Genomic DNA, 23,393 nt, shown 5'->3' with positions numbered 1-23,393 from the left:
GATGCAGTGAGCCTGTTGCCAGCAGGTCTCACTGAAAATAAAAAACCTAAAACTAAAACTTTCACTAAGAAGCTCAGGAGAGCCCCTAGTGTGCACCCTTCTCGGCCGGGCACAAAAATCTAACTGAGGCTTGGAGGAGGGTCATAGGGGGAGGAGCCAGTGCACACCAGGTAGTCCTAAAGCTTTTACTTTTGTGCCCAGTCTCCTGCGGAGCCGCTATTCCCCATGGTCCTTACGGAGTTCCCAGCATCCACTAGGACGTCAGAGAAATATAATTATTGTGAAGGTTTGGACACATTAAACAGCTATTTAAATCTAGATTTGCATAGAAGTTCCATACATTGAGGACTTTAAAACAGAACAAATTTATTAGAAACTTCTGCATGTGTGATTTCCAGTCTGAATGTACTCATGTACATGACAGTCTCTATATTTTATAGTGTTTTTTTCCCTTTACGGAACACATAAATATACAGCCCTACTGGATGAAGAAAGGACAGGACATTACACTTTTACAAGAATCATAAACAAGTTACCATCAAGTGAACTGATAGTCCCAATTACTTGAGTAAGAGTCTTGCATGAGGCGGAGGACTGCTGCTTCTAACATTGTGTTTTAAAACATGAAGTATACAAATATATTAAAATGCAACAATCAATAGAAAGTATGAGATAAAGACCTTTCTTTCGATGCATGTTCTTAGTCTTTAGAAATCGCGATAACTGTAATGCTAAGAGAACTATAAAGATGGCAATGTTTAAGATTAGAAACAGTCGAACATAAGAAGCCGAAATGGATCCAGCCCCATTGTGGTGTGTTGTAAACATATGCTGGGAAACATGTCTGCTAGAAGAGCTAGATGTCTGCCTTACTAATGGTTCGTCCACAAAGTCCAGAAGGTCTTTCATTTCTTCATCCTCACTGACTGGGATCTCACTCTGGGCCAAAGCCATGGCTTTCTGTCGTGTCTGCTTTTCATTTACCTCTATTTGCGCAAATAAGTCCGGAATAGCATTGATAAAGTTTCGAGCTCCCTTTTTTGTTCTTTTGATCTTGCCTTTTTGCTTTTGCTGTTGAGAAATAGCAAATATCTTTTCAATTGCCTCCTCTGTATTTCTCTTATCTGAAAATCTAAGCAGCCTTTCGGCGGTCTTCCTAAACGTGGCTGTATTCTTTACATGGGACAATATTTGCTTCTCAAGCTGCTGAAAAACTGGCTTGAAGTGCTGTAGGTTCTGCTCCACAACATTGACATAATCTTTGACCTCAGAAGGTGAGGTGGCTCTGATGGTTGAGCTTTTGTCAAAAACAATTTTCTGCCGGTCGGCAACTACCTTCGCATAGACTGACTGGCTTGGCGTTTCTCCGGTGAAGAGGTAGACTGCATATGCATGGTCACTAGTAGCAAGGAATACATCAACTTGCTGATAGTCTCCGTGAACACTGAAGCTTTCAACATCAACAGATGGTCCGATGAAAAGGTATATTGATCTTGTGATTGGTTTCCTGAGACGGGTTGTAACATTCACATAATTGGTTCCATTGTATGGGTAACCCTGTGGGTAGTTCATTGATGTAATGACAGCTTTCTCACTCAAGCCAGTGTCATCCATCCAGTACATTTTATAAAGATCGTCCCTGTGCCTAAGTATTGCCCCATGAACACCATCAATAGAGGTTTCCTCAAAGGGCATGTCTACATTGTGGAAAAAACTGGTTGTCGCATCCAAGCTGCTACTACGGTCAAGGTGAATATGGTCAACAACTAGTAGCAGTTGTGGATGAAGTAGAACAAGATTTCTTTGAACACTCTTTAATTTCAATTTAGGACTATAGGCTGAAACTCCTTCACCCCTGATGAAAACAACTCCACTTTTTTCCATCGATGCCACTACCCTTCCATGAGAGTCTGCAGCCTCACCGTGCTTGTATTTTAGCCACTTTGAAGTACAATCCTCAGTCACTTGCCCTTCCCATGGAGCAAAGCAGCAATCTGACACAGACGGGGAAAACATTAGAACATTATTTAAAAAACTATATTTTGGTCCATACAATGCTTCGGTTATGAAAGGAAATCCATTAGGAGCAAACGTGAAGGAATTCTGGTCTGGATGTTCATGTCCTGCATTAAAATTCCTCCATCCTTTGACCCAGTCTTTGTATTTATTTTTGTGAACAATGTCAAATATTGCACGACCTCCAAGCTTCCCAGACTTGAATGAGATAAATGGCCTATTGATTTCAGCAGGAAGAGAACTCCCATAGGTCACCACTCCCCAGTCTTCAAAAATATGCAATCGAGGAGTGCCAAAATCTGGTGGGGGTGTAGGCGGTAATGATGCATCATACCTGTCAAAGACAAACCTATTACTATATTTCACATAGCTTACATATTAATAACCAAAACATGTCAATATTGTGTAGTTTAATTTGTTACAAATACAATGTGAAAGCAAAATCTGAATATTTTGCATATAACAAGAGTAAAAATTATGGAATCTGCGCACCAAGCGGTTAAAGTAACTAGGCAATTAGATAAGCTGCTGCGCATTAGGTGACCATCCTAAATAGATAGAAAACTGGATTTGGATATGCGCTTTGCTCAGCCATCGTTCTTTAAGCAGAGACATAGTGGACAAGCGGGACGCCGCTGTCCACAAAACAGACCATTACCTGTGTAACATATTAAAGTAACCAAACCAGACTATCCAGAGACAGCGCGTACAGTACAGGCAAAGACTACCACCCGCACTGCGCTAAGAACTAAGACTATTTACTTTGTTCATATTTACCATTCTAATAATGTGACAATCTATCCTGATCAATACAGCAAGTACTAGAGCCTGACATAAACTACATGTTGTACATCTGGTTATGCTTGCTGTTTTACGCCACTATGTACATACAGGATATTTGTGTTACTTTTTAACATTTATTCTAGTAAAGTGTTTTCAATTAGTATACATTGTTTTGAAACCAACATTTCAGTTTGCACTAGCTAAACTATTGTTTCAAACCTACACTGCATAAACATTAGTGTAGTACATATCCAAATCCATTTTGCATATAACATTATACTGTTACTGGTGATTTTTGCTTTTAAATCGACTCCGTTATTATTACGAAAGCCTTCAAGTCTTACAAATAAACAATTATAACAAAACAGAAAAATAATGAGGAGTGAAATCATTGTTAACATACACTATTGAGGTTTGAAATGTAAGAATTATACACGCATGTAATTTACATATATGAAGCACAATTTTTTTTTTAATTATTATAGAAGGTTTTTCTTCACCCTTCATCATCACCAACCCATGGTTCCCACAAATGTGATATACTGGCAGCCAATTAACTGGTAAATTGCAATGTTATAACGTAAACCCATTAAGACTGACAATTCTGATCAAAATCTGATGGGCAGCTATCAGATGACAGTAAATTTAGGGCAATAAATTAAAGGCTCATTTGCCCAAACAGTTATGAAAAAAGTCACTATAGTTGTCTTTGACTGATTTATCAACAAATCTCTTAATGAAAACCAATCCATTATTCACCAATTTACCAACTCACCCGCAACAAAAAATTATAAAAAAAACCCAAAATTTCCATGCAATCACCAATTTTTCCAGTGGTTAAGTACAGAAAGGGGGGTGGGGAGTTGGGGAATGACTGGAGTAATAAGTGTGCCTGATGCCAATGATATAGGAATTAAGCACATCAGTATGAATCCAGGTTATATACAAGAGTAGGCAATGCGATCCATTGCATATCCACATTAGTCCACATTTCCAAAGTTTCTTAAACATGCAGACTCCATACATTCTTAGATGCAGAGAGGGAGATTCAAATGTTTGAAAAGTCAGTTGGGAGTCTGCTTTTCCCCACTGTATCTAATAGACAGGAAAAAACAGACACCCAACCAACTTTTCAAACATTTAAATCTCCCCCAGAGAATTCTCCTTAATGCGTCCCTCTGTCCCCTGGTTAAATTGCATATAAACTAGCATTAGTGCAAGTACACCATGCTGATGTAAAAATACATTTAATTTGATTATGGTCATAAAACAGTAGCTCAAATATTGGGAGATAAAATAAAAACGTTAAGATGAATAAAATAAGAAACTATATTAACAAAAAGAAAAAAAAAAGTATAATTGCCTATATAAATAGGCAAAAGCACTAACAGTATAACTATATGTTAGATTTAGTAGAAAATAATATGTCAGAATATACTGTACTGGCTCTATGGGAAGAGCCAAAGGCAGAATGGTTAAGGGGATTCTCCTAGGCTTGTCTTGTGTACTCAGTGTAACACTGGCCTATCCATTGTCCAGTCTCCTTACCAAAGAAACTCTGTGTGCAGAGTGCACCAACGCTGTCCTTTCGCAGGAGTCCCAGGTCCTTCCTGTATTCTATTTATTTGGATCTGTTCTGCCAGCCAATTGCCACTTCCATTTCTCATAACAAACTTGTCTAAAAAAACCAGCTGGCTCTCAGGACCATAGAACCAATTGTAGTTTGAATCTGCTATAGCAACAGATCTCTTAAAACCTGTGAAAAAAGCACACAACATATAAACTGATGCTCAACATAATACACTTAGACAAAACAAGTGGTCTTGAGTAGACTACTATTAGAAAATACAAAACATAATTTGGGCCTTCAGCTGGTGTCCTCTAAATGTCTCCCTTAACATTTGTGCAAAACAATATTAAATAAAAAGTTATTTACTGTAGTACTATTATTGGAATGGTAGTGGATTCAGCAGATTTTATAGTGGAAACCTGCACACACAACTAAATTGGTTTATCTTCACATCTTATAAATGAGAAAGTCTGTTTGTCTGATTGCAATACATTCTTAAACCACTGAACTGACTGCGATTCGGTTTTCATCATTGTGTAGGTCATTTTCCATTGCTCTTTTGCACATCCTCACAATAGAACACGTATTCCCATCAAACATGTTCTCACATGTAGTAGTAAATATATTGTGTCCAGTATTTCACCTGTTGTCCCTGTGGCCTCATGTATCTAGGAAAGACCATGGTCACCTTTAAAGAACGTATGGCCGCTCATCGTATGTTCATCAGACAGGCATTAGAGGGATGTGACCAAGAATAACCAGTCGCAAGACACTTTAAATTGCATAAACATGGGTTGACTACCCTTAGATATAAAATTATAAATTGTGTACCAGCAAACACCAGAGGCGGAGGTGAAAAAATTGTTGCAATTGTAAGTGAAATGGATGCATCAATTAAATACAATAACTCCATTTGGTCTTAATGAATATTTGAGCTTAAACTGCTTTTTATAATGCTATATATCTTTGTAAACAGTGGCCTGTAGTAGCTCTGTAGTGTATTATCAAAATCTTGTAATAAGCGGGTATATGGATGTCCTCACGTTAATTTAAAAAGTAGTGATCACTGACACTAGTGTTTTTAGGATCGTCAGCATATAAATGTGTTAATACGTATTCATCAGGTGCTTCTTATGTTATAAACTGTCCCCTCCTGCCGGTTATTAGTTAATGCCGCAAAATACATTGGGGTAAATTTACTAAGGTCCCGATTTTGACCGAGATGCCGTTTTTTCATCAAAGTGTCATCTCGGTAATTTACTAAGCAATAATCACGGCAGTGATGAGGGCATTCGTAATTTTTTGGAAGTCCAACAAAAAAAACCGAATGAATACACCATCGGTCAAAACGCGGCTGTTTAAGTATGAATCTCGGTAATTTACTAAGAAGTGCAAAGCAAAAAAAAAACAAACACTGCCGTGAAAAATTACAACTCGTAAAAAAGTGCTAAAAAAAACCAGACCTGCTTTTTTAATCCGTGATTGTATAGGCATACAGGGATCCATGAGATCCGTGCATGTATATCAGTGGGAAGGGGTGGGAAAGTGGTTATTTTCTTTAAAAAAATTGCGTGGGGTCCCCCCTCCTAAGCATAACCAGCCTCGGGCTCTTTGAGCCGATCCTGGTTGCAGAAATATGGGGAAAAAATTGACAGGGGTTCCCCCATATTTAAGCAACCAGCATCGGGCTCTGCGCCTGGTCCTGGTTCCAAAAATACGGGGGACAAAAAGAGTAGGGGTCCCCCGTATTTTTAAAACCAGCACCGGGCTCCACTAGCTGGACAGATAATGCCACAGCCGGGGGTCACTTTTATATAGTGCCCTGCGGCCGTGGCATCAAAAATCCAACTAGTCACCCCTGGCCGGGGTACCCTGGGGGAGTGGGGACCCCTTCAATCAAGGGGTCCCGTCCCCCCAGCCACCCAAGGGCCAGGGGTGAAGCCCGAGGCTGTCCCCCCCATCCAATTGGCTGCGGATGGGGGGCTGATAGCCTTTTGTGAAAATGAAAAGATATTGTTTTTAGTAGCAGTACTACAAGGCCCAGCAAGCCTCCCCCGCATGCTGGTACTTGGAGAACCACAAGTACCAGCATGCGGCGGAAAAACGGGCCCGCTGGTACCTGTAGTACTACAACTAAAAAAATACCCCAAAAAAGACAATACACACACACATTGAAAGTAAAGTTTTATTACATACATCCACACAAACATACATACATACTTACCTTATGTTCACACGAGGATCGGTCCTCTTCTCCAGTAGAATCCAAGGGGTACCTGTTGAATAAATTCTACTCACCAGATCCAGGGTACCAGGCTCCTCGTAGCATCCATTTGTAATCCACGTACTTGAATAAAATTAAAAAAACGGAAAGCCGAGCCACGCACTGAAAGGGGACCCATGTTTGCACATGGGCCCCCTTTCCCCGAATGCCAGAAACCCACTCTGACTGATGTCTAAGTGGGTTTCTTCAGCCAATCAGGGAGCGCCACGTTGTAGCACCCTCCTGATCGGCTGTGTGCTCCTGTACTGTCTGACAGGCGGCACACGGCAGTGTTACAATGTAGCGCCTATGCGCTCCATTGTAACCAATGGTGGGAACTTTGTAGTCAGCGGTTGACCGAAAGTGACCTCACAGCTGACTACAAAGTTCCCACCATTGGTTACAATGGAGCGCATAGGCGCTACATTGTAACACTGCCGTGTGCCGCCTGTCAGACAGTACAGGAGCACACAGCCGATCAGGAGGGTGCTACAACGTGGCGCTCCCTGATTGGCTGAAGAAACCCACTTAGACATCAGTCAGAGTGGGTTTCTGGCATTCGGGGAAAGGGGGCCCATGTGCAAACATGGGTCCCCTTTCAGTGCGTGGCTCGGCTTTCCGTTTTTTTATTTTATTCAAGTACGTGGATTACAAATGGATGCTACGAGGAGCCTGGTACCCTGGATCTGGTGAGTAGAATTTATTCAACAGGTACCCCTTGGATTCTACTGGAGAAGAGGACCGATCCTCGTGTGAACATAAGGTAAGTATGTATGTATGTTTGTGTGGATGTATGTAATAAAACTTTACTTTCAAGGTGTGTGTGTGTATTGTCTTTTTTTGGGTATTTTTTTAGTAGTAGTACTACAGGTACCAGCGGGCCCGTTTTTCCGCCGCATGCTGGTACTTGTGGTTCTCCAAGTACCAGCATGCGGGGGAGGCTTGCTGGGCCTTGTAGTACTGCTACTAAAAACAATATATTTTCATTTTCACAAAAGGCTATCAGCCCCCCATCCGCAGCCAATTGGATGGGGGGGACAGCCTCGGGCTTCACCCCTGGCCCTTGGGTGGCTGGGGGGGGGGGACCCCTTGATTGAAGGGATCCCCACTCCCCCAGGATACCCCGGCCAGGGGTGACTAGTTGGATTTTTGATGCCACGGCCGCAGGGCACTAAATAAAAAAGTGACCCCCGGCTGTGGCATTATCTGTCCAGCTAGTGGAGCCCGGTGCTGGTTTTAAAAATACGGGGGACCCCTACTCTTTGTCCCCCGTATTTTTGGAACCAGGACCAGGCGCAGAGCCCGATGCTGGTTGCTTAAATATGGGGGAACCCATGTCATTTTTTTCCCCATATTTCTGCAACCAGGATCGGCTCAAAGAGCCCGAGGCTGGTTATGCTTAGGAGGGGGGACCCCACGCAATTTTTTTTAAAGTTTTACAGTGTTTATTTAAAAAAAAAAAAAAAAAAAAAGGAACCCCAGCACGGATCACACAGATCCGGCCGAGATTCATTGTGATAAAGTCGGCAGTGTTTTGCTAATCACTGCCGTAAAAAACGGGAAAAAAAACACGAATGACATCGACATCGGAACAAATGAAAAATCCGAATACGACAGCTTAGTAAAATTAGGCGTAATAAATTCAAAAAGTTGCAGTTTTACACTGTCGATGTCATTCGTGATTGAACTTTGACCTTTTTCCGAAAATTACGAATGTTAGTAAATTTACCCCATTGTGTCAGAATTGCTTTGATCTGTATGTTTGTTTATAGTGACAGCACTATATGTTTATCGCTGCTAGGCAACTGCAGGGAGGGAGTAAGCACATTGTAGCACACGTTGCAGATCCGTGACATCATCCCACCCTGGCGCCTGGCAGAGTTCGTCCGAACAAAGCATGTCACAGGGTGTAGCTATAAAGGTAAGGTTGCGTTATACTGTTATTTGTCCTGACGAAAGGTTTGACAAAGAAATGGTGTCCTCCACCTTTATAGGTGGAAGACCTGTGAGTGCCGCTTAGCCTCTATTCTCCTATTTAGTCCACCGCTCTGGCTTTAAAATGGCACCAAGGCATATATTATCACAAGGAGCGATCGAGTGCCAGCACACCATGTTTAGAATAAATATATATATACAGGTTGAGTATCCCTTATCCAAAATGCTTGGGACCAGAGATATTTTGGATATGGGATTTTTCCGTATTTTGGAATAATTGCATACCATAATGAGATATCATGGTGATGGGACCTAAATCTAAGCACAGAATACATTTATGTTACATATACACCTTATACACACAGCCTGAAGGCAATTTTAGCCAATATTTTTTATAACTTTGTGCATTAAACAAAGTGTGTCTACATTCACACAATTAATTTATGTTTCATATACACCTTATACACACAGCCTGAAGGTCATTTAATACAATATTTTTAATAACTTTGTGTATTAAACAAAGTTTGTGTACATTGAGCCACCAAAAAACAAAGGTTTCACTATATCACTCTCACTCAAAAAAGTCCGTATTTCGGAATATTCCGTATTTCAGAATATTTGGATATGGGATACTCAACCTGTATATAATTTTTTTTTTTTTATTATTTATTTATTTCTCCCTCCCCCCTATATATATTAGAAATGAGACCGTCTACTTGTTTGTCTGATTGTGATGAACTACAAAACTATTGAATTAATTGCGATTCAGTTTTCAATTGTGTAGGTAATTTTCCCAGGCAGGTTTAAGTATCATTAAGATCGGTCATCAGTGGGCTGAGGCCGGGACTCTGTGGGGAGGGGTCCCCAGTTCTGCTTAACAGTTTGTTTCTGTTGATATTTCACAATGTCTAGCAGAAAATCTTCACTTGGTCTTAACATGTGTGCGGGCAAAAGGTTACCCGAGCGGGGCTGGTAATTTTATAAACTACGTTTTTCCTTGATAGCACATGTTGTTGGATGGCACAAAGGAAGTTAACAGTCAGTAAGTAACTAACTCAGTCAATCAAGTGGAAGTACAGGTTGTCCACAGCCAGGGGCCGCTGTGCTTCCTCGTACGGGATTCCGACATAGGGATGTTGCTCCCTTGCTGGATGCCAGTGTCGGGATCCCGGCGTCGGTATTCTGACTGCCGGGTTCCCGACAGCCGGGATCCTGACTGCTTCCCATGAATATCTGTATATAGACTAAACATATTAATATATCGTCACTTTTGACTGACTTTTATAGTGAATTCTGTAAAATACTTTGTTTATCATTTGTTTTATATTCTGTCTCCATTTGTACCTTGCAATCCATTCCATCTATCACTCAGGATCACTGCTTGTTATGTGCTTTTCCTTCTCATACTTAGACTATCTTCTACACCGTACTCTTTACATGCCACCTAGCCACCTTGATGCTTATATCAGTGTCAGGTCCATCGATGCAGAAAATAGGATTTTGGTACTTACCAGTAAATCAATTTCTCCGATTTCACAGGAGACGGGGAAGGCTTATAACAGTGGGGGTTATAGATGGGTGGATGAGTGGAGCCAGCACTTTCAATTTATAAGTGTGCCTGGCTCCTCCCCCTTTATGCCCCCTTTCAGACCAGTTAGAGAGACTGAGCCCGAGGAGATACACAGAGAATAGAACTACGAGAGAAGGAGGTTAAACGCATAAAACAATCTGCAGAAATATATGCAGTCACAACAGAAAACAAACACACCATGGCAGGAAAAAGGCAGTGCAGGGTGGGATTCCAGTGTCCCATGTGGAATTGGAGAAATACATTTACCGGTAAGTACGTGTTCTCTCCTTCATCCACTAGGGGACACTGGAGATTTGTGACAGTGGGGACGTTCCAGAGCCCCCCTTATGGATGGGAGAGCGCAAAGACACCTGCAACACAGAGCGGCCAAACAGAGATTCAGTGGCCGCAATGGTATTGAACCTGTAAAAGCTGACAAAGGTACTTCCCCCAGACCAGGTAGCCGCATGACACAGTTGCGTGGTGGAAACCCCTCAGGCAGCCACCCATGAAGGTCCCACTGTACGAGTGGAGTGTGCAGAAATGGATGCTGGTGGAGTTTGAGAGGAAGCCAGATAGTCTTGCTTAATAGTCAGATGAATCCAGTGAGACAAGGTCTGGTTTGACTCAGGCCAGCCTGGCTTTGTTGGATCATACAGGATGAAGAGAGAATCAGATTTCCTTAGCTGAGTCGCCCTGTTCACATAGATACACTGGGCCCTTGCCACATCCAACGATTGAGAATCCTCTGAAAAAACAGGTACCACAATAGACTGGTTGATGTGAAAAGAAAAAAAAAAACACTTTTGGCATAAAAACTGTTTTGTGCGAAGTTCCGCTCCATCCTCATGAAAGTCTAGATAAAAAGAGCGTCATGACAAAGCTCCCAGTTCAGAGACCCTTCTAGCCAAAGCGAGAAGGACCACCGGGTATCCGGTCCATAGATCTACAATAAAACGGTCTACAGTCAATAGGATGACCACTAATGGTCGACATGCAATAGGTCGACAAGGTCAAAAGGTAGACATTTTTTGTGGGCTTTTTGTATTTTTACAACTTTTGCTGCATTTACCATCTATGTCACAAACTATCACTTTCAGTAACCTTGTGGCGAGGGAAGCGAGCCACTGATCCCAAAGCGTGGTGGGCAAAATGTGCCCGCGAGGGGATGCATTTCATCAAACTGACTATCCATGTCACAAACTATCACCATTAGTAACCTTGTGGCAAGTGGAGCGAGCCACCGTGCCCAAAGCGTGGCGAGCGAAGCAAGCCCGCGAGGGGACACATTTCAACAAACTGGGGTAAAAAATGTTTAAAAATACAAAACAACACCCAAAATATTTTTTTGGGGTGATGACCTTTTGACCCTGTCGACCTAATGACTGTCTATCTTTTTAATGTTTATCTTCTGTATCAGAACCGAACCACCGTCCTTTAGGGAGAGAATTTCCAAAGGCTTAAAAAAGGATGACTGAAGGAAAGAAACGACCAAGTTTAGGTCCCAAGGTGCAGTGGCAGGAACAAAGGGAGGGTGAAGTCTAAGAACTCCCTGAAGAAAAGTCTGCACTACCTGCATTAAGGCGAAGCATCAGTGAAAACAGATCTGCACCTTCAAAGACCTTAACCTCAACCCAGCCGAGAAACCTGCCTGGAGGAAAAGCAGGAGTCGGGACAATCTGAACGACGTGGTAGGGAATTTCCTCCTTTCACACCATGCCACTTAACACTTTCAAATACGACAGTAGTGTGCTAAGGTCACATGCTTTCAAGTGCGAAGCATAGCTGGCATGCCTTCAAACGCAGATGCTGTAAGTCTAGACAGACAAATGGACCCTATTGGAGAAGTTCCTCCCTGAGAGGCAGTGGCCAAGGGTCCTCTATGAGGAGGAGCAGCAGGTATGATGAGTACCATGCCCTGCGAGGCCAATCCAGAGCTATCAAGATGACCGTGGCGTATTCACGCTTTATGCGCTTGAGAACACGAGGTAGAAGAGGAAAAGGCGGGAACAGGTAATTTAGCTGGAACTGCTGGAGAAAACTCAGAGAAACTCCGGCTCCCTCTGGCAAATTTCTAAAACTGGTCTGAAGGAGGGATTAGAGGGGGAGGAGCCAGTCAGACTTATAAATTTAAAGTGGAGGCTCCACTCATCCACCTGTCTATACCCCCCACTGTCATAAGCCTTCAGTGTTCCCTAGTGGATGAAGGAAAAATGTTTATATATCTTGTGCTTGTCCTATAGTGTCTTCTACTGTAAGTCACTGTTCTTGTTTTGTTCAGTTGTTTATGTACATAGGGGCAGATGTATTAACCTGGAGAAGGCATAAGGAAGTGATAAACCAGTGATATATGCAAGGTGATAAACACACCAGCCAATCAGCTCCCATATATAAATTAACAGGAGCTGATTGACTGGTGCATTATCACCTTGCACTTAACACTGCTTTATCACTGGATTATCACTTCCTTATGCCTTCTCCAGATTAATACATCTACCACTTTGTTAGGTGCTGCGGAACTCTTGTGGCGCCATATAAATAAAGGATGATACTACTACTACTACTACTACTACTACTACTACTACTGTACACTCAGATAGATGAAATTGAAAATAATAGGATTTTGGTACTTACCGATAAATCCTTTTCTCCTAGTCCGTAGAGGATGCTGGGGACTCCAAAAGGACCATGGGGTATAGACGGGATCCGCAGGAGCTTGGGCACACTGAAAAGACAAACTGGGTGTGAACTGGCTCCTCCCTCTATGCCCCTCCTCCAGACCTCAGTTATAGGAACTGTGCCCAGGAGAGACGGACATTTCGAGGAAAGGATTTTTGTGTAAACTAAGGGCTACAAACATACCAGCCCAAACCACAAACATACCGTATCACCGGAGTAACAGTAAACCGGATAACCGTATGAAATAACAGCAGCAACAAGCTGAAAAACCAGAAATACACTACCCGTGTATAAACCAAGTTAACCAACACGAAAACATTGCCAGTAACAGTCCGCACTGGGATGGGCGCCCAGCATCCTCTACGGACTAGGAGAAAAGGATTTATCGGTAAGTACCTAAATCCTATTTTCTCTTACGTCCTAGAGGATGCTGGGGACTCCAAAAGGACCATGGGGTCTATACCAACGCTTCAGACCGGGCGGGAGAGTGCGGACGACTCTGCAGCACCGACTGAGCAAACGTAAGGTCATCATCAGCCAGGGTATCAAACTTATAGAACTTGGCAAAAGTGTTTGCCCCTGACCAGGTGGCTACACGGCAAAGCTGTAAAGCCGATACGCCTCCGGCAGCCACCCAAGACGAGCCCACCTTTCTGGTAGAATGAGCTTTTACTGACTTCGGCACGGGTAGCCCGGCCGAAGAATGAGCCTGCTGGATCGTACTACAAATCCAGCGTGCAAGAGTATGTTTTGAAGCAGGATGACCCATCTTGTTAGAAGCATACAGGACAAACAGCGCCTCAGTTTTTCTGGCAACAGCTGTTCTGGCGACGTAGATCCTCAAAGCTCTCACCACATCCAGAGACTTTGGAACCGCCACAGCCTCCGTAGCCACCGGCACCACAATAGGTTGGTTAATGTGAAACGAAGACACCACCTTCAGCAAAAATTGTTGACGAGTCCGCAATTCTGCCCTATCAGAATGAAAAATCAAATACGGGCTCTTATGAGATAAAGCCGCCAATTCGGACACCCTCCTGGCAGACGCCAGCGCCAACAACATGACTACCTTCCAAGTGAGAAACTTCAACTCAACCTTACGCAAAGGCTCAAACCAGGAAGACATGAGAAACTGTAAGACCACGTCAAGATCCCATGGAGCCACAGGAGGCACAAACGGAGGATTGATATGCATTACTCCTTTCACAAAAGTCTGAACCTCTGGGAGGACAGCTAATTCCTTTTGAAAGAAAATAGACAAAGCCGAGATCTGTACCTTGATGGAGCCCAATTTTAGGCCCGCATCTACACCTGCCTGCAAAAAATGGAGAAAGCGACCCAAGTGAAACTCTTCCGCAGGAGCCATTTTGGTCTCACACCAGGAAACATACTTTCTCCAAATACGGTGATAATGTTTCGCCGTGACCTCCTTCCTAGCCTTAATGAGAGTGGGAATGACTTCCCCAGGAATACCCTTACGAGCCAAGATCTGGCGCTCAACTTCTATGCCGTCAAACGCAGCCGCGTTAAGTCTGGAAACACGCATGGACCCTGCAACAACAGGTCCTCTCTTAGAGGAAGTGGCCAAGGATTTTCCACCAGTAACTCCTGAATATCCGGGTACCAGGCCCTTCTTGGCCAATCTGGAACGACGAGAATCGCCTGAACCCTTGCTCGCCGAATGATCCCCAGCACCTTTGGAATGAGAGGAAGCGGAGGGAACACATACACCGACCTGAACACCCACGGAGACACCAGGGCGTCCACTGCACTTGCCTGGGGGTCTCTGGACCTGGAACAATACCTCGGAAGCTTCTTGTTGAGACGAGACACCATAATGTCTATTAACGGAATTCCCCAACGCTTTGTCACCTCTGCAAATACCTCTTGGTGAAGAGCCCACTCTCCCAGATGGAGATCGTGTCTGCTGAGGAAATCTGCTTCCCAGTTGTCCACTTCCGGTAGGAAGACTGCTGACAGAGAACTCACGTGTTGTTCCGCCCAGCGAAGGATTCTTGTGACCTCCGCCATTGCCGCTCTGCTCCTTGTTCCGCCTTGATGGTTTATATGTGCTACCGCTGTGATGTTGTCTGACTGTACCAGGACCGGTCGACCCTGAAGAAGGCTTCTTGCTTGTTGCAGGCCGTTGTAAATGGCCCTTAACTCGAGAACATTGATGTGAAGACAAGCTTCCTGGAGCAACCATTTCCCCTGGAAGTTCCTTCCTTGGGTGACTGCGCCCCAGCCCCGGAGACTTGCATAAGTTGTCAGAAGCACCCAGTCCAGGATACCGAACCGGCGACCTTCCAGGAGGTGAGAACTTTGCATCCACCACAGGAGAGAAATTCTGGCTCTGGGAGATAGACTTATCTTCCGGTGCATGTGCAGGTGAGACCCGGACCATTTGCTCAGCAAATCCCACTGAAACACCCGGGCATGAAACCTGCCAAACGGAATGGCTTCGTACACCGCAACCATTTTCCCCAGAACCCGAGTACATTGAAGGATGGACACAGACTTCGGCCGTAGAAGTTCCCTGACCATTGACTGCAGTTCTAGAGCTTTTTCTTCTGGAAGAAATACTCTTCGTAACTCCGAAACGACAGCCGAGTGGCCGGACTTGAAAACTTTCAAGTATGGATTGAGGGATTTTAGGTTCAGAATCGGTCTGACCGAACCGTCCGGTTTCGGCACCACAAAGAGGCTCGAGTAGAACCCCTCCCCCCGTTGAGACGGGGAAACGGGAACAATGACCCTCTGAAGACAACTTTTGTATTGCTGCCAGCACGACCTCCCTGTCGGGAAGAGACACTGGCAGGGTCGACATGAAAAAACGGTGAGGGGGCGTCTCCTGAAACTCCAGCCTGTAGCCCTGAGATACAATCTCTAGAACCCACGATTGGACCCAGACCCGACTGAAGAACTGCTGACGGCCCCCCACCGGGACGGACTTCCCCAGGGAAGCCCCAGCGTCATGCGGTGGACTTGGTAGCGGCAGGGGTGGACTTCTGGTCCTGGGCGCCTGACACCGCAGGCGACTTCTTTCCCCTTCCTCTACCTTTTGAAGCGAGAAAGGACGAACCCTTTGTATTTATTTGGACAAAAGGACGGCATCTGCTGATGTTGTGGCTTTTTGTGTTGTGTGGGAACATAGGGAAGAAACGAGGACTTACCCGCCATCGCGGTAGACACCAGGTCCGCCAAGCCTTCCCCAAACAGGACATTACCTTTGAAGGGTAACGCTTCCATAGCTCTCTTGGAATCCGCGTCAGCATTCCATTGATGTATCCACAGCGCCCTTCTGGCCGAAATCGACATGGCATTGGCTCTTGATCCCAAGAGACCAACATCCCTCGCCGCATCCTTCAGGTAATCTGCAGCGTCCTTGATATAACCAAGAGTTAAAAGAACAGCATCTTTATCAAGGGTATCCATATCAGAAGCTAAATTCTCAGCCCATTTAGCAATAGCACTACTCACCCATACCGACGCCACAGCAGGTCTGAGCAATGCACCCGTATTAGCAAAAATGGACTTTAGAGACGTCTCCAGCTTGCGATCCGCCGGATCCTTGAGAGCTGCCGTGTCAGGAGACGGAAGCGCCACCTTTTTAGACAAACGAGATAAAGCTTTATCAACATTAGGAGACGTCTCCCATTTTCCCCTATCAACTGATGGAAAAGGATACGCCATGTAAAATCTCTTGGGAATCTGCCACCTCTTGTCTGGCGACTCCCAAGCCTTTTCACAAAGAGCATTCATCTCATGAGAGGGGGAAACTGTACCTCAGGTTTTTTCTCCTTAAACAAGCAAATCCTTGTTTCCTGTACTGCAGGTTCCTCAGAAATGCGTAACACATCTTTTATAGCCACAATCATGTACGGAATACTCTTAACTAATCTAGGGTGTAAAGGAGCCTCAGTGAAGTCGACATCGGATTCAGAATCCGTGTCGGTATCCGTATCTACCACTTGAGTGAACGGCCTCTTTATCGACCCCGACGGGGTCTGTACCTGTGATAAAGCATCCTCCATGGATTTTTTCCACACCTGTGTCTGCGATTCAGATTTATCTAATCTCTTCGATAAAGAAGTGACATTAGAATTAATTGTATTCAACAGTGCAAGTAAGTCAGGTGTCGGCTGCGTCGACTGAGCCAACACCATACCCGCATCTGCCTCCCCCAAAACCTCCTCCGGTGAATAACATTCAGCCTCAGACATGTCGACACCAAGTATCGACCCACCGACACACACATACAATACCTCAGTAGGGGACAGGTCCACAAGGAAACCCAGACAGAGAAACACAGAGGGAGTATCCAGCTCACACCCCAGCGCCCATATATCCCACCAATTAACCCAATATGCACCAGCTACTGTGTCCCCCCCCTCCCGATAAGCTCCCCGTTACTCTGATGGAGCTCGTGGAGGTCCCGGACCAGCGTCTCCTGCCTGCACACGCGGAGAAAATGGCGCCTGTGAGCCGCGCGGCTAAGCTCCGCCCCCTCCCGGCGCGCTTCAGCCCGCCAAATTCAAACTTACGAAAATGCCGGCGGGGGTCCCGAAAACGGTGCAAATGCACCGAGCAAACATCTGCCCGCCCCAGAAGACCCAGTAACATGCTGCCCAGGGCGCCGCCACCCCCCCCCCCCCCAGCGCCCTGCACCCTGTGAGTGCTGGAGGAAATGTGTGTGGGAGCATGGAGCGCAGCGTTGCCACTGCGCTGTACCTTTACTGAAGTCTTCTGCCGTCCTGAAGTCTTCTGGTCTTTTCATACTCACCCGACTTCTGTCTTCTGTGAGGGGGGTGACGGCGTGGCTCCGGGAACGAGCAGCTAGGCGCACCAAGTGATCGAACCCTCTGGAGCTAATGGTGTCCAGTAGCCGAGAAGCAGAGCCTTTAAACTAAGAAGAAGTAGGTCCTGCTTCTCTCCCCTCAGTCCCACGATGCAGGGAGCCTGTAGCCAGCAGGTCTCCCTGAAAATAAAAAACCTAACAAAAGTCTTTTCCAGAGAAACTCAGGAGAGCTCCCCTAGTGAGTGTCCAGTCAGTCCTGGGCACAAAGTCTAACTGAGGTCTGGAGGAGGGGCATAGAGGGAGGAGCCAGTTCACACCCAGTTTAAGTCTTTTCAGTGTGCCCAAGCTCCTGCGGATCCCGTCTATACCCCATGGTCCTTTTGGAGTCCCCAGCATCCTCTAGGACGTAAGAGAAAAGAACATGTTAATGTTAAGAATTGGTCCTATTTATTACTTACTATAATTAAATAAATCTGAATAGTAATACAAAATTGAAAATGCAAAAGCACTTTTTGGAGCAAACAAACACACACACACGTAGGAGTTAAGCATTAGTACTGGGCATGCCACTGGCATTAAACATTTTGAATAAAAACACGCATTTTTTAGTATACCTGTAATAGTTTTTTTTAAAGAAGTGACGGTGCCGTGCCTGTATTCACAGCATAACCAGCCAACCCTGTCCACAGCAGTTCACAATGGATGAGCTTCCGACATCTTTAAATATTGAACCCTATTAAAAATGTATCTCTTACATAAATTGGTCAAATAAGATGGAAAAAAGTAGCAGACCATAAAAAATAAAAATAAACACACAAAAATTGTACTTAACACCTTAAATATAGAGGGAAGAAATAACATTGAACTGCTTCCTTTTCAGAATATGTTTTCTCTAAACTACCTAAATAGTCACAGCTTGGAATTTCTACATCACTTTATGTTTTGAGTTGTAACAGCATGTGCAGTTTTGTAATCAAGTCAATGACAACTTCAAACTCTTTTTGCTGGACAGAGGAATGGAATTTATGAAGCAAAAGCCAAACACAGCTGTGCACTCCCCCGATCACGCATCTATAAAGTATGGCTTTCCTTAGTCACCACCACTACTCACATGAAATCCTATTTAATAGACTTAATACTAATAGAACAGCAAATAAGTAGTACTATCAATAACACAATATTTTTTTATTTTTTTTTAAACTTGGGTAAAATTCTGAAGTAAAAGTACATATACAAACATGTATTTTAAATATACAAACATAATAGGTTTGCCATTGTAATGCTTTTCCTTCCAGTTCTAGCCTGCCCCTTCCCTCTCCTTTGATTTCTGCATGATTATGCACAGCGTAACATGGCTTGGACTTACACCAATGAACCAAACTGCACTCCTGCTCTCATCTCTCAGGACATGCCTTCAGTATACATAAGTCTAGGTGGATTTGTGTGGTGGTAAACAACATACAATACCATGTGAAATTACTAATCATTAACATTTTCATTCATTTACTTGATGAATTAGAATTTTGGAGGTTTTCTAATATTTGAAAATGTTTAGGTTAGCTTTGCAAATATAGGGGTGTAAATTGTTTTCACTAATACTAGTAGCATATGGGCCTGTATATATCACATCCACTTATGCTCCACTTGCACACATTTTTATATGTAGTTTGAAACTAATGCATCCGCGATTAAGCATTAGCAACTTAAAGAACCTCACTAATCCAGCAGAAAGAACTAACTTGTGTATGTAAACAGGCACACAAAAGCAGAATCTATGCCTTTTAAGAAAGATATAGGGGTGTATTCAATAGCTGTTGGAAGCTGCCGTCTTGTCGGAAAGATGGCAGCTTCCGACAGATTTCGGTCAGAAGGGGTTCAGACCTATTCAATATGAGCTGTTTTTTCAGCCAAGTCGGGAATTCCCGACTTTTTGGAAAACACGTGGATTGGCGGAATAGCCGCCGATCCCCGTGCATCTGTCGCCCATTTCCAACAACCTCAATCCGTTTGTTTAAAAATGTAAGATTGAGGTGAGGAGACGGGGGAGCGGCGCGAGGGAGAGTGTGTGCTTACCGGCAGGGGCAGCTGGAGCGGCGGACGCTGGAAGACACGGCTCCACTCTGATGTCCCCCTAGCCAGGCACCTCTCTCCCGGGAGCAGCGCTCCACGGGGAGCACTGAATGTGGCTCTGTGGCTGTCTCCAGCAGCTCCCTGTGATCTCACACACGGGGAGCTGCTGAAAGCAGCAGCTCAGACGGGAGGGAACGGCCAAATCAGACAGTCGGATTTGGCAGCTCATTGAATAGGGCTTGTCGGATCCATTCCGACAAATGCATGTCGGAATAGATCCGACGCTTATTGAATATACCCCATAGTCAGCAATAATAGCATATTTGCAAACAGCAAATCACAAGCGGTTAACTAGTCCTGGTAACTCATCACCATCCTCATCCACTATAAACATCTGCCCCTGATCGCTGGCAAATATAGCTGTATCAGGCTTATATGTATCTGTGTCCCAGTCTGCATGTGTTAACAAATCCATGAACATTACCCTGACTTGCTTATTCTGACGCATGTCAGCAGAGGCGTAACTAGGGCGCAAGATGACAAATGGCGTGTGGCTCCTCATATGATGATTTCCCCCCCAACACACAAAAAAAAAAATCCCTGCGCGTGCTCCTGAAGAAGGGGTGTGGCAAGCCAGGTAGGGGGCGTGGTTTCAAAATGACAGAGCCTTATGATAGCATCAACCCACCTCCACACCTGCCACATGGCAGAGGATGACGGAAGAGGGAGACAGGGAGAGGCAGTGGGTGACAGGGAGAGGGTGACCGCAGCGGGTAATGCTAGGGAGAGGGTGACAAAGTGGGTGACAGGGAGAGGGTGTCATCTGGAGCAGTAGGTGACAGTGAGAATGTGACAACGAGAAGGAGAGGGTGACGGGAATAGGCAGATTTGCTTACCTGGTCCTGGGCCCAAAATTGCAGCGTGGCTCCTCATTTGGTGATCCCTGGCAGCAAGAACAGCTGCTCAACAGCCTCAACAGAAAGCCGGGGTCGGAGGGAGAGGAGAGGGAAGGAACTGGGAGGAGAATGGAATCGTGGCTCCTCCTTCCCCCTATGGCCAGACTGCACTCAGTGAGAGCAGCAGCTCAGCATCAGGCTGCTGCTCAGACTTTTAGTTAATGGCGTTCGGTGGTGAGGAGTAATGGCGGCGGGCGGGCAGTGCGGGTATGATGCCCTGATTGGCGGCGCTCCTCTATGCTGGGCCTGCCACAGCACCCATGGCACACACCCTGCTCGCCCTGCCCAAGTTACGCCACTGCATGTCAGAGTCAAAAAGATCTGCTTTATCGAATATGCATGTGCTCATTTTCCCCATCATGCCAGTAGTATGCAGTCTGGATTAGACTCCGTATGTTATATCACACAATAGATTTAGAACAGTGTTGCAATGTTTAAAACATTAGGATAATTACACCACTATTTAGACAACATGCCCAATATAAATTGTACAATGGGTTTTATAAACATATTATCATTATTAAATATAATTATTACCCCCTTCCCGGCTTGCACTTGCCTATAGCCATGAGTATGATCGGTAAAATGGTGGACAGCCAGTAATCTGATCCTGTGCTCCACTGTGACCCCCATTGCTGTGAAGTGAGGTGCCAGCTTCACAGAATCATTGTACTGCACCATGGGTTACAGCAGGAGACGAGCAATCAGATGACCGGCTGCCCTCAACGAATCACTGATCTTTGGGTGCAGGTAAGAGTTACTTTTTTTTTCCCCACAAGGTGATCAGCCTGTCTGTGCAGGAGTGGAGGAACCGGTGGGAAGCCTGGATATCGCTATCTCAAGATAGCGTTATTATGGCAATTTGTTTTAGTATATTTGTGCAGATCACATTTCCCATTACAAATATGGAAAACACGATCTGGTTATTAAATAAGGGGACATGTACTAAGCAGTGATAAAAGTGGAGAAGTGAGCCAGTGGAGAAATTGCCCATGGCAACCAATCAGTTGCTCTGTATACGTTTATAGTATGCAAATTTTAAAATGTTACGTCAATGCTGATTGGTTGCCATGGGCCACTTCTCCACTTTTATCACCGCTTAGTATATGTCCCCTTGAATAAAAAAATAAGATTTTACTCACCGGTAATTCTATTTCTCGTAGTCCGTAGTGGATGCTGGGTACTCCGTAAGGACCATGGGAATAGACGGGCTCCGCAGGAGACTGGGCACTCTTAAAAGAAAGATTAGGTACTATATCTGGTGTGCACTGGCTCCTCCCTCTATGCCCCTCCTCCAGACCTCAGTTAGGGAAACTGTGCCCGGAAGAGCTGACATTACTAGGAAAGGATTTGGAATCCAGGGTAAGACTCATACCAGCCACACCAATCACACCGTACAACTTGTGATAACTATACCCAGTTAACAGTATGAACAACAACTGAGCCTCATTCAACAGATGGCTCATAACAATAACCCTATAGTTAAGCAATAACTATATACATGTATTGCAGAAAGTCCGCACTTGGGACGGGTTCCCAGTATCCACTACGGAATACGAGAAATAGAATTACCGGTGAGTAAATTCTTATTTTCTCTGACGTCCTAGTGGATGCTGGGTACTCCGTAAGGACCATGGGGATTATACCAAAGCTCCCAAACGGGCGGGAGAGTGCGGATGACTCTGCAGCACCGAATGAGCAAACTCAAGGTCCTCCTCAGCCAGGGTATCAAACTTGTAGAATTTTGCAAAAGTGTTTGATCCCGACCAAGTAGCAGCTCGGCAAAGTTGTAAAGCCGAGACCCCTCGGGCAGCCGCCCAAGAAGAGCCCACCTTCCTCGTGGAATGGGCTTTTACTGATTTAGGATGCGGCAGTCCAGCCGCAGAATGTGCAAGTTGAATCGTGCTACAGATCCAGCGAGCAATAGTCTGCTTTGAAGCAGGAGCACCCAGCTTGTTGGGTGCATGCAGGATAAACAGCGAGTCAGTTTTTCTGACTCTAGCCGTCCTGGAAACATAGATTTTCAGGGCCCGGACTACGTCCAGCAACTTGGAATCCTCCAAGTCCCGAGTAGCCGCAGGCACCACAATAGGTTGGTTCAAATGAAACGCTGATACCACCTTTGGGAGAAATTGGGGACGAGTCCTCAATTCTGTCCTGTCCATATGGAAAATCAGATATGGGCTTTTACAGGACAAAGCCGCCAATTCTGACACACGCCTAGCTGAGGCCAAGGCCAACAGCATGACTACCTTCCACGTTAGATACTTCAACTCCACGGTCTGAAGTGGCTCAAACCAATGTGATTTTAGGAAATCCAACACAACGTTGAGATCCCAAGGTGCCACTGGAGGCACAAAAGGCGGCTGAATATGCAGCACTCCCTTAACAAACGTCTGAACTTCAGGCAGTGAAGCCAGTTCTTTTTGAAAGAAAATAGACAGGGCCGAAATCTGAACTTTAATGGATCCCAATTTTAGGCCCATAGTCACTCCTGACTGTAGTAAGAGCAGAAATCGACCCAGCTGAAATTCCTCTGTTGGGGCCTTCCTGGCCTCACACCAAGCAACATATTTTCGCCATATGCGGTGATAATGTTTTGCTGTCACATCCTTCCTAGCTTTTATCAGCATAGGAATGACTTCATCTGGAATGCCCTTTTCCATAAGGATCCGGCGTTCAACCGCCATGCCGTCAAACGCAGCCGCGGTAAGTCTTGGAACAGACAGGGCCCCTGCTGTAGCAGGTCCTGT

General features: G+C 44.9%; 1 protein-coding gene across 5 annotated transcripts in view; it reads right to left on the bottom strand.

Annotated features, from left to right (window-relative positions):
* Window positions 1–346: 346 nt before the first annotated feature.
* DSE (dermatan sulfate epimerase) overlaps window positions 347–23,393 on the bottom strand; it is a 162,460-nt gene continuing 139,413 nt past the window's right edge. For all 5 annotated transcript variants that reach the window (XM_063917170.1, XM_063917171.1, XM_063917169.1 and 2 more), the window contains 2 exons: window positions 4,348–4,555; window positions 347–2,350 (listed from right to left, as the gene is read on the bottom strand). In XM_063917170.1, the coding sequence (XP_063773240.1) occupies window positions 604–2,350; window positions 4,348–4,555 (1,955 nt within the window). In that variant the 3' untranslated portion in view covers window positions 347–603. The remainder of the gene's footprint in view (window positions 2,351–4,347; window positions 4,556–23,393) is intronic.

The sequence above is a fragment of the Pseudophryne corroboree genome, chromosome 4 (assembly GCF_028390025.1).
Source record: "Pseudophryne corroboree isolate aPseCor3 chromosome 4, aPseCor3.hap2, whole genome shotgun sequence".
NCBI lineage: Eukaryota > Metazoa > Chordata > Amphibia > Anura > Myobatrachidae > Pseudophryne > Pseudophryne corroboree.
Note: the sequence above shows the minus strand (reverse complement) of the source record. Positions and strands in the feature narration are given on the sequence as shown.